Raw genomic sequence first — 12,052 nt, forward strand, 5'->3', positions numbered from 1 at the left:
ACTGCAGTGCTGTACTTCTGCTGTACTGTAGCACTCTGCACCTGCACCCTGTGCTTCTGCAGCTTCGACTGCAGTCCCAGTCCAGTCCTAGCCCAGTCCCAAGCCCCAGTCGGTAAGCAAACCACATCACTATTGACCCTATTCACTGCAGAGTTCCACAATGCCCAGCTGAGGGAACGCCTCTGGCGCCAATACCCAAGCCTCTCGCTTTTCCTTTTTTCGCCCACCTCACAGCCTGGTCCAAGTGGCAGTATCCGCCCCCCAATTGATTTTTTCCCCCTTCCCTTCTCTCTCTCCTTGTATCTGCGCTCTTTCCTGCAGGAAGTCTCTGACACTCTGCATGCTGTTGCCACAGGGTAACAGGGCATCTTGTGCTTACATTTTGGCCTCTAGTAGACTGTTTCCCCACCGACACTTGGCGATTTACTCCGTTATTCGTTGTACCTCGACTTTGGCCTGCATGTACCAGCGCTCGCTCTTCTTTGAGATGCCGTGACATTTCGCACCAGAGCAACCTGTGGGCCCCTGTCTATTTACCCAACTAACCTTATCACCCCTGACGCTTCCTGTCCCGGGTTCTTCCTCCATCCTCATCTTTCCCCCTCTCTTCATCATTTCGCGAAAGGGGAAGGATTGACTCCAGGCTGGACTTGAGTTAGAAGGACACAGAAAGAGAGAAACGAGAGTTGTGAGAGTGTGAGAGGGAGACGCCAACCCAGACTCCACAGACAAGCTGACCGCTCATAGAGCACCCAGCTGTCTGGAGCGCGGTCGCTTTCACACCGGCGCTGCTCGCCATCCGACACCTTCCACCCAGCCTCCATCAAAGTCGAAATGGGAATTGACTTCAAGAAGGTCCCACCACTTCCTGCACCCACCGAGACAGAGTCAACGACACCTACCGAGCTGGCAACTGATGTGTCGAAGCCTGCCGACAACAAATCCACCTATTCCCTTCCCGAGGACGGCACACCAGTCACCATCAAGACCCGCGGTAGATCCCATAACCAGAAAACACTCCTAATTGAATATATCGAAAACCAAAAGCCTGGCGCCTCGGGATCTGAGTCCGATCGCAGGCCCAGTGTTCGCGTCCGCGTCACAACACCCTCCTCGAGAGGAAAAAGCGGGAGCGCCGGCGGCCGGATCCAGATCACCGAGACCGACGACGCCTATACCCCCACCTATTCTCGCCGACGCCCACTCTCTCCGCTAACCTCCCCTTCGCGCCCCTCTGAGCTGAAAGACCTCGCTGACGACCAGAGCATCGGCTCTTACGCTTCCGCCACCGAGGAGTCCAACGTCTCGAGGAATCAGCCCATCGAAATAGGTATCGATTTAGGCCGCAACTCTCGGAGACGTCGGCCCGCAAGCCCTCTAATACCGACAAACGAGACCATGGCATCCCTAATGCCTAGCACCAACCAATCCGAGATATCTGCCATCCCTTCTGATAGCTTCCTCGACGGCTCCGGCCCCACGAGGTCCCCCGAAGGAAGGTGGATGGCTACCCCCACATCGGCCGAGAAACTCAAAAGCACCAAGACACGAACCGTTAGCCGTGAGAAGGTCAGGATTTCCGAAAAGTCGTCGAAAGATAGGTCGGAACGGAAGCACAAGTCCAGCAAGAGCCGGACGAGTAGCGTAAGCGACAAGCATGGCGATAGCGGCAAGTCTCCGCGGCGCCGATCGAGCCGAACCCATGAGTCCGTTGTTTCGGGCGCCGACTCGAGCGTTGTCTCGTCCAATTTCTCCCCAAGCCATCGGTCCATGGATCAGCATTCGATGCGCTCCGAGTCCTCATCTAAATCTATAAACAACCCTAAGCTGCTCCAAGCCGTCGAAGATGCTATTTGCCGCCTTATCCTTCCTCAACTTGACTCCTTACGGCGGGAGCAGAGCATGCGTGAGGCAAGACGTGGCTCCGTAGTATCCGCGGGGACCTCCATCTCCAAAGAAGACTTGACTGGCGACCGCAGAAGACTTTCCGACAGATCGCGGGATTCTCGGCATAAGGACCGCAGAGACAGAGAAGCTCGCCACGATTTCGCTGACGCATCCTCCCAAATCTATGATCGAGAGTCCTTAGATGGGTCCTCGATTCTCGAGGCAGAGCCCCACACTCCTAGAAGGAAGAGTACCGATATGCTGAAGGCTGCTGCGGCTGCGGGCGCCGTTGGTGGATTGGCTGGCTCTGCGTTGTCATACTCGCCCACATCCGCCGATGACAAGAAACAACGGCGCCGGAGACGCGCCGAGTCCGCCAGGAGCCGGAGCAGAGCGAGCGACACGTATACTGACGAATTTGACGACGACGACCAACTTGCACCCGCCCCACCTATGCCTCTCATGAGCGAAATTAACCCATCAGACGTTACCAGAACCTCGATACTCTCTGCCGATACTGACAGACCCCATTCTGCCTCCGAGGAGATTGCCCCTGTTCGTGACGTCGCCCGTGGGGTTGCTTCCGCCCAGTCCACTCCCGCCGCCCCCACCAAAACGCCCAATGCTCTCCAGCAGGGTCTCAGCACGCAGCATGCCAACATTTCGCATGGAGACCTGACTGCGCTGCGCAACAGTCGGCTGGAGTCTGAAGACACTTATGCTCGCGAATCTCCATCATCGCGACACTTGCCGCTAGATGAGCCACCCATGCCAGAGGTCATTGAGGATGACATACCTCCCGATGCTCATTATGTCACGTCGGCCTATGATTACTATAACACGCAGGACGTTCCGCACCCGCTCAGATACGAGCCGTATCAACCAGAACGGCGCGGACTTAGTCCTATCTACAGTGTCTCCGGATACACGGAAGGTGGCAGTGAAGGGCCCCAGCGAGACTCCCGAGGCTACGCAGCGAGTGCGACGCACTCAGACTCTCCGGAGAAATCGTCTTATCATGAGCCATCGATCGGGCATTCCCCCGCTCATAGCCCTGCGATTGGTCGGGATCTCGACCAGAGAAGCGACGGGCGTAGTTCCGTTGCCGATTACAGACGCACAATGTCTACTGACGGAAGTGATCTCGATCCCTCGTCGAGACAAGCGGTGCGCGGCTTGGGAGCTAACCCCAACATTGTCCAAGTCCCGGTTGGCTTAGAATCCCATGTGGCATCTCTCGTTGATGGCTCGATGATCGACCAGTCCGTCCTATCGCAAGATTATGGCCAACGAGACTCTACTCTTTCTTACGATGACAGGCCTCGCTCGTACGTCGATACCTACAGCGCAAGTCCCACCAAGCGCTCGGTAGACAGCCGTCATTATACAGAAGACGACCGCGCCCTGACACCTGTATCTCACGGGTACACAAACCGGTCTCACGAGTTCTCGGAAGAGTACGACATTGATAAGCACGGCCGAAAGGTTCTCCAGACCCAGGCCCAGGCCCAGACCCAGAATAGGCAATCCCCGACCGAATCCGAAGCCGCCATCACTGCAGGCGCCGCCCTCAAGGCAATCAAGGCTCTCAAGGCCAACCAAGGAAAGCAGGGCCTTGCGGAGGATTCCGCCGGAGATGGATTCGTTCCCGCTGGAGTCCAAAGGAACAAGTCATTCAAGGAACGGACGTTGGCCGGACACGAGCCCGCCACTACCCCGACGCATAGTGTTGACCGTCTGGACTATGAGGATGAACCGAAGATGGGGGCTAGTGGCCTTCCGGACCTCGATAATCCAATGCCGGAAATAGGCTACGTCGATGACAGCGATACCCAAACCAATGCCTCTGTTGTGCAGGAGCGGCTTGACGGCATACACGATACCACTTGGAGCGGCCGGTCGACTCCCAAGGCAATGATCGACAACTCTCGTAAGGCCGAGACTCGCCGCCAACACGATGGGCTCGGTATCACGGAAATAGCCCCCACTGCGAACCAAAGCGGCCAGCCCAGTAACGAACATGTTGAGGAGCCACCGCGAACCTCGGATGAGAGGAAGCGAGATACACTCGGAACTAATCCATTCGAGGGCATTAGCCCTGTGGCAAACCCTCACCTGGGAGAGAACCTGTTCCGAAGCGGTAACTACGATCTCGGCTTTCACACAGGAAGCCCCGGTGGCGGTCAGATCGAGGATGAGGGCTACAAGTCTCAAGGCCCCAATCGGACACCCGATTTCCAGGCCAATAAAGGCGTCCTTGATGTCCCCAAGCCTGCGGAACACGGTGATGCTGAAGATCCGTTCTACGATGCACCCAAGTCCTCGCTCCCAACCCGGCACTTCAGTGGCATGTCCCATGGCATGACGACACCCTTTTACGACGCGGCCACTGGTGGGGGCATAGATAGAATCGAGTCCAAGGATATCATCGCGTTGATGCAAGAGGTATGCGTATAATTTTACCCCTCTCCCATTTCCATTGTGCAGTAGCGGCTAACTTTTTATAACTTTGTAGCTGGTTGCTCGCGACGCCCAGAGGACGGCCCGAGATACCGAAATCGCCGCTACCGTCATGTTCCTTGCGAGAGAAATGCGCATGTCCTTCCAAAACGTAGAAGACCGCATCAAGCAGACCGAGAATATTATTGTCGATGAGCTCGATCAGACGGAAAAGACAATCGTCAAGACTATTGGAGGGCCTCGGCCGTATCCCGGCAGTGCTGGCAGGTCCGTGGGTGGATCGCAAGCTGGTGAGGATCTGGCAACTAAGAAAGGAAATATTATTCGCCGTGCCCTTAAGGGCCTCCGGACATCAGGAGCCAATGATCTCACTAGAATCGAAGATATGCTCCTCACGCTCCTTAAGGATGTGGATGACCTCAAGGCCCAGACTGCCCAGCAAGCTCGAAGCACCGCTCGTCCTTCATTCGACAATTTGCAACCCGACATCCAGTACGAGCAAGATCAAGGATACGAGCCGGAAGGGCGCGATGCAGCATCGATGGCTAGCCAAGCCAGCCAGTCAGGTCACCTAGCTGCTCCCCGAGGTGGTCCCCAGCGACGCCTTTCGGAGAATCGCGTTAGCACAGTCCCCGAGGCCGTTGAAGAGGGTGGCTATCATCGCGAAGAAGAAGATGAGCTTTTAACCGGCCCCCAATTCACAGACAGCCATCTCTTGACACCTGGTCAGCAGAACCAACGAGGAAGCTCAGTTCCTCTAGACACACCACCACAACCAGCGCATCCCGCGCACTCTGGTTCCGTCAGCAACGAGAACACCCCACGTACCGACAAGGCTAAGAAGCACAAATCAGGCAGCTCCTCGAGTTGGATTCCCAAGATTTCGCGGTGGTCAGAGACGACGGCGTCCACGGTCAGCAAAGCCTTCCGAGGCAGCGGGACATTGCGCAAGGACAAGGATGCTGAGTATGTCCAAACCGCTCACTCACGCTCAGGGTCTGACTTGGGTGCATATGCCGATGATTACCCCCTCACCGACCCGTACGGCGATGACCACCTCCACACGGGCTTTTCCGACGTGAACCTCGCGCCGCCCCATCACCCTATTGAAGGTCCCAGCGGGGATCCCCCGAGAACCTACATGACGCCCGAAGACCCCAAGTACAAGGCTCATAGGAACTCCCTCAACCTGCAGCATCCGCAGCCGAGGCCCGGACAAACTGAGCGGTTCAAGGCAGCTCTCGAGTCTCAGGCGTACATTTACGACTCGACGATGACTCCCCGGTCTCATGACTGGCGTGGCTCCACATCGAGTCTGCATAGGTCGCCTGCCCAGCATGTGCATCGCTACAGTGATGCCTCGGCCCCCGTCGGAGGAGAATACTGGCCAGACTCCCCGACCGATGCCAACGTCGGACCCCCGCGTCCGCCGAAGGAGCCTCTTGATAGCGGCTCGGGTACTCCAGTCCGAGGTGCCCGCTTCTCTAAGCTTCAGAAGACTAGCCCCTTGCCATACCATAGCGTGGAGAGCGGATATGGCACCGCCACCGCTACTCATACCAACTACACTGGCAGCCCCAAGCTGGAGAACCGAAACCTCAGCGGAGCCCTTGGTGTTCCGACTCGCCGTCCCAGTGGGCCCAGGGCTATGACCCCGAAGAGCCCGGAGGAGGAAGCTGCTAGGGAAGAAAGGCGTCGAAAGCGAGGTAAGTTATTTGCAAGAGCGTCGTCTGCTGACACCCCCATCGAACTTGAAACTAACGTGCGTTCTCTTTTTACCAGATACTTTTGGAACCATCGCCAGCCAGGACACCGACACCTTCTAGAAAAAGCGTGCATCCGCTACTCCTAGACATGTTCGATGGTCTCCAAGTGTCTGAAGTTCGAGCTGAGAGCGGCAGTGTAAGATGTTGCCGTCACATTTTATTGATAGAACCAGACTCCAGGCGAGTCTGGTGGGATCGCTCCAAAGCAACCTTGTAATTACGGCGCATGCTGATGGAACCGGCCAAGAAAAAAAAGAAGGAAAAAAACAAACAAAAACAGCGACTGTTCTTTCTGCCAGCGAGACAGGCTCAAAGTCTAAAATGTCCTACACGAAGGGATCCCTCCCCCCGGAAACCCAAACTTTGATGGAGGAGATATGGGTGGAACGTTTTCTCATAGCAACAACAAGGCAGGCAGGTTAGGCACGGGAGAGGAACGCAATACGAGGTGAGGGTTTTTCTAGGAAGTTTCTTTTCAATGCTTTTCGAAAGATGGCGGAAACAAAAAGGAATGGTTTTTTTATATGCTACCTCATGTTGTCACGACCCGTTATGAGCACAGCATCTTGAACAGTTTTTTTAGCTTTTTTCGGCCGGTTTCTCGTTTCTTTTCATTTTTCATTATTTCTTTTCATATTTTCTTTGCTCAATGTTTTGCGCGCCCGTCATTGCATGTACTCGTTGCACAGCAAGAAAAATCACCGCCCCTTTTACTGAGATGGAGTCATTAGGGAATCTTTTCTAACTGTTTCTAATCATTTGCGTTTCTGTTCTTTTTGAGGTTTTTCGAGGTCGAGATGGAAGACAGATTTTGAATGTGAAGATAAAAGTGTACTAGGGATACAATGTACGAACTTGAATGCAAATGCAGTTTCCTCACGGCCATCGTCTCTCATGACCCCCATTGTCATTACAGAAATCGTGAAGTATAACGTAAGAATGTAGAGATGGACTGAAGGGTAAGGCAAGATCGTTCTCATAGACACAACGTTGAATGCTATACATCAGACACTGGTATCAAGTTTTGTTCTTTCTACTACCCATGGCACCGGCTCCTGAACAAGAAAAGCAGTAACAAGCTCTCCCTGAGTTCGCCCCTCGCCGCGGCCCGTTCCCTTGACCGATAAACAAAACGTAAAAACAAGAAGGAACACCGTCGTATATCTCTTTGCCGTTAAGCAAGTGTCGCCGTCGCTTTCATCCCCAGACCATCTTTGGACGGAGGGAATGAGTCAAACTGACTCGCTTGGCTCTCGCTTTAAACATTCACGGCCCAAGCCATCCCCCCCCCCTTCATCTTCATTAAACAGATGCCGTTGTTTCTTAGGTTCGGGTTCAAGTGAATCTCGTGTGGATGATATCCGGGTTCTCGTGCCAGTCGTCAATGCTCACCCACATCTTAAAAAAAGAAGCCCCGTTAGCCTTTCAATCCCATCACAAAAGTCACTGGCCGCCCTAAGACTCACCTTCCTAAAAGTACTCAGCTGCGCCAAAATACTCCCCCCAATCCAAGTCGAATACTTCCTCTCGGGCGGCGCAAAGATCTTTATCCGCATGTCCTTGACGGCGAGCCTCTGCATCTCGCTGAGGAGGCGATCTCCGAAGCCGCGCGTGAGGGTGCTGCCGCCCGAGAGCACGATGTTGCTGTAGAGGGATTTCCGCAGGTCCATGTCGGTGCGGCCGATGGCGTCGATGACGATCTGGTGCACGCCGGGGTATTCGAGGCCGATGATTTCGGGGTCGAAGAGGATTTCGGGGGCTCTGAAGCGTTCTGGGCCGAGCTGTTTGGTGACGGAGGGGCGCGGTTAGTGGTTTTCCCATAGCTCCGTAATTTACGAAACTCGTGTCTGTGTAGACGATATGGGTGGTTCCCTACCTGGAGCTTATTGCCGTCTGGTAGTGTGTACTCAAACATCTTCCCAGAGTCATGTTTCCCTCCTACCCACTCCTTCTCCTCGCGCTTCGGGTCGCGTGATATATAACACGCCGTCTCCTTGATATGGCGAACAACCTCCTTCTCGGCGCTCGTATGAAAGACATACCCGCTCTTCCGGAGGAGCGTCTGCAGATATTCCGTAACGTCTCGTCCGGCGACGTCGATGCGCCGTATGCTGCTCGGCATGGCGAAGCCCTCGTACACGGGCACGGAATGCGACACTCCGTCGCCGGCATCGAGCACGATGCCCGTCGTCCGCCCGCTCGCGTATAGTGACAGAACGGCCTGGATGGAGGTGTAGAGCGCGGGGACGTTGAAGGTCTCGAAGAGGATCTGGGCGGCGGTGTCGCGGTTGCTGCGGGGGTTTAGGGGGGGTTCGGTGAGGAGGATAGGATGCTATACAGGCGCAAGAAAAGAAACAAGCGTTAGAGGTATATATTTCCTTCGCCAATTCCAACAGCCTCTCTTAATTTCTTCTTTTTCGTCCCTGGAGCACAAAGGGATTTGGCTGGCAAGCGCAGACACTTCCCCCGCCAAAACCCCACCGTTACACATACCTCTTCGCTCAGACTCTTCAGGCCTTCTGTATACACATACTCCCATATCTTCTCCATGTCGTCCCAGTCCGTAACTATGCCGTGCTCGAGGGGATACCGAATTTTAAGTAGCCCCCGGTACTCGGACGCCGCCTTCTCGCCGATAAAGAGCTCCCCCTCCAAGGCACCGGCTAGCACCCTGGTATGCTTCGGCCGACCTACCCATGACGGAAAGCAGCATTTGGGTACGTCTTCTCCGGCGAATCCCGCTCTTATGGTTCCCGAGCCGTTGTCTAGGACAATCGGGGCGTTGTGTAGCGTTTCGGCCATCGTCGCTTGTTCGTCACCGCATGTATGTCGGGCAGCAAAGGGGCGGCGGAGCAATATCGGCGGCGAGCCTCAAATGGATGGAGTTGGCTTCGAGGACGGCAGAGATACTCGCGGATCGCCAAGTGGAATCGTTCGTTCGTTCGGGAGGCCAAAGATGGGGGTGGGGGGGAAGAGGCGGACAGAATCCGTACGTGGCGTCAATGGCTTTCCTCCTGAATTGTTCCTCCCCAGATCCACCGGAGTTTACGAACTGCAGCTAGACAGAATGCGGTAGGAATTGAATAAAATTAAAAGAGGAATCACGCGTGAAAAGAAGACCAGAGAAGAGAAAGAAGAAAAAACCACGCTGCGCAGAAGAAGTCGTCGATATCGTCAAGCTGGACTCGGGGAAGATAGAAAGTCTCGTCAAGGCTGGCGTTCCTCACACTAAATCAATCATTTGTGTTTGTTGGCTGAAATTTAGGAGCTGTCGGATTCAGGAACGCGAAGCAAACGCCCCCAAAACCCCAAAGCCGCAACAAGGACGGTCACAATTGATTTGACGTATTGAAACAAGCTGCAGGGGTCGCGCCGGCTCTTGGATGCTCTGGGCTGGGATTGGTGCTGCAATGAAACAAACGAACGAGAGCTGTCAGCTGGCAGGATTGCAGATGGTAACAGATGTAGACATGTGTTCGCAATTAACCATTGACGACGCATCGCTTCATATGGGTTGCGAAATCTTCAGCACTGCTAAAGACATCTTAACCAGGTTTATTTATATTATTGATTCGTTACCAATTGAGTACGCCAATGCTCCGGTTTTCGCCAAACGGATATATATGCGCCAATCTTGCTTCCATATTACCCTTGCATCCCGTAGAAGCGAAAGCAATATGTCGCCCAAGCAAAATGTATGCAAGGGAAAGCTCAACTTCATCTCATCAAGATTGTTAAGAGGGGCAGTATGTTCGAGATGCCTCCCTAGCCAGGCCAGCTAGAAGAAATCTAGCAAGGCTGGATTGAGAGGCGGACGGAGAGTGAGGGCTTTAGACACATCTTGGACAGTGCCCCGAGGAAAACCGGCCGAGACGTTGTTTTTGTGGGCAGTCTCGGCCAGTTTGTATTCTCATTTCGTAAAAGCGGCGTATCCTCCAAGCCTCTCCATTCTATGGCCATTTCTACCTCTCTCTTTGATTTCCCTCGTACTCCCTCGATAAACTGGAACTCAGGTCGTACACTATAGTGTAGCGTCTTAGGGTGGCCCACCGGAGCCGGGGCGCTGGAAAATCAATAGTTCGACGCCTGCCGAGGTCTTCTAAGCTCAGCTTGAATGGTTCCTTTCTTCTGGTCTTTTCTGGAGTCTAGACTCTGAACAAGCCCGCAACAGCTGTATCAAGTCCACTCTGCAAAGCCCACCTTCGCGCTTATCCCGCACTAAAGAGGAAAATACTAAGTTTCTGATGCGTTGATACCCTGCGGTACGAGCTACGCTTGCCAAGCGTTTCCCACTTACACGGCGGCTGTAGCCTCCAAGAATCACCATCATGCACAGATCATGAACGATTGAGTATAAAGTTTCAATAGTTTTTTTTGTTTCTTTCTCTGGGCTTTCCAAATATATACCGCTCGTAATCATGGGAAACCACCAGTACTGGCTATTGAAGTTTGTACATTCGAAGAAAAGAAATTCCCTTAACAAAAAGAACGCCCATAATGTAATGCTAGTAGCCAGACTGACACCCCCTCCCATGGATGTCGTGAAGACCAAACCATCTATTATCCAACTGCCAAACCCAACTTCTCGTGGGTGCAGTGTAAAGCAAAAAAGAATTACCCCGAGCAAGGGTTCGTTCATCGCGATGCTCTATTTGTTTGTGTTTTTGTTTTCCAATCCTCCATGTCTAGAAGAAGAGAATTCCAGGAACGCCTAAGTTTTCCTGTGTATGACTGAACGCCGACGCTGGACAATCATTGGACGTGGCCGTCGAGGCCGACCTTGCTAAGGTAGGGCCATCCGAGAAGAAGAGCAATGCCTGGGAAGAAGCTAGTTTGTGTCAGTCTCAAAGAGAGATTCTTGTATAGGAAATACAGAAGGACTCCTCGAGGGAGCCTCCTGTAAGACAATTCGTTGTGCAGATGGTGTCAAGGATGTACGTACAAGGCAAGGCGAGTAGCGGCGCTCTTGGCCATCTTTCCGTAGGCACCGGAAGCGACCTTCTGGGTGGCAGGGAGCTTCTCGAAGGGATGGGACTCCATGGATCGGGCGGCGGCACGGAGAGTAGAGACCTGTCTGCGGGTGGCCGCACGGATGATAGCTCGGCTGGCGATGGCGGACATTTTGAAAAAGAGTTGATTCAAAAATGAAGAAAAGAGTCGAGTTTGGTTGAGAGTTTCGGAGGAGAGATGATCGACGAGTAGTCGTTGGTATTAGAGAGAGTAGTGTGCGGAGATAGGATTCCCTCAGACAGTTCTGACCGAAAGGAGATGCGAATCAATGAATGAGTTGAGTATTGAACTTTTGTCTATGATGATGATAGTGACGAAAGGGAATCCAGAGAACGGGATCCTGCATGAGATCTTATATACATAGATGGAAAGTAAATTCCCCATAGTAATATCGCCGAAGACTGATGACATTTCGGCGGGATGCGGAGAGTCCCCAAACAGTCGAACGGCCCTCCCAAAAACCATACAACACGCGAGACCCGGGGACCCGCCCGAGTATCGACCTCTGAGGTCAAGTCGTGCCATCACTGCGATGCTTTCAGCGAGAATGCCCGTCCTATACCAGACCGAGACCCAATAGCAGCGCCTGGATTTCAGCAGCATCCGGGTGAGCAAGGCTCTGGAGTGGTCGAAAGAGCCCGAGATGGAACGATTTCCCTAGGGAGTCTTCCATTTTGGTGTGGTACCACCGCCTTCGTGGGCTGATTCGGCCCTCTCAATCCTCGCGAATCAGATGATCCCTTGGTCTCGGGGCCAATCAGCGTCCCTCAAGTAAGTCTTTTACCTCATTCGGACGGTCCAGGCTTGAGGTACCTGCTAATATTAGTCCCCTCCATGCTTGCCTACAAAGCAACGATCGGCGCTCTATGAAGTGTCGTGACGCAAATCAACCCTCCATCACAATGTCATGGCAACTGTTCATGATGGTC

The 12,052-nt window shown here is 53.7% G+C and overlaps 3 protein-coding genes across 3 annotated transcripts; 1 reads left to right on the plus strand and 2 right to left on the minus strand.

The window, feature by feature from the left end:
- Positions 1-834: 834 nt before the first annotated feature.
- SAPIO_CDS10837 (Uncharacterized protein) lies at positions 835-6,173 on the plus strand (the record flags this gene model as incomplete). The annotated part of the gene is made up of 3 exons (XM_016784374.1): positions 835-4,332; positions 4,403-6,053; positions 6,130-6,173. The coding sequence occupies 3 exons, from the start codon at positions 835-837 to the stop codon at positions 6,171-6,173; spliced, it is 5,193 nt and encodes a 1,730-aa protein (XP_016638596.1).
- Positions 6,174-7,448: 1,275 nt separating this feature from the next.
- On the minus strand, positions 7,449-8,915 carry SAPIO_CDS10838 (uncharacterized protein; the record flags this gene model as incomplete). Its single annotated transcript, XM_016784375.1, has 4 exons — positions 7,449-7,511; positions 7,580-7,894; positions 7,990-8,445; positions 8,607-8,915. The coding sequence occupies 4 exons, from the start codon at positions 8,913-8,915 to the stop codon at positions 7,449-7,451; spliced, it is 1,143 nt and encodes a 380-aa protein (XP_016638597.1).
- Positions 8,916-10,865: 1,950 nt separating this feature from the next.
- SAPIO_CDS10839 (uncharacterized protein) lies at positions 10,866-11,234 on the minus strand (the record flags this gene model as incomplete). Its single annotated transcript, XM_016784376.1, has 2 exons — positions 10,866-10,941; positions 11,056-11,234. 2 exons carry the CDS (start codon positions 11,232-11,234, stop codon positions 10,866-10,868), a joined length of 255 nt encoding a protein of 84 aa, XP_016638598.1.
- Positions 11,235-12,052: the final 818 nt, after the last annotated feature.

Source organism: Scedosporium apiospermum, assembly GCF_000732125.1.
Source record: "Scedosporium apiospermum strain IHEM 14462 chromosome Unknown SEQ_SAPIO_0176, whole genome shotgun sequence".
NCBI lineage: Eukaryota > Fungi > Ascomycota > Sordariomycetes > Microascales > Microascaceae > Scedosporium > Scedosporium apiospermum.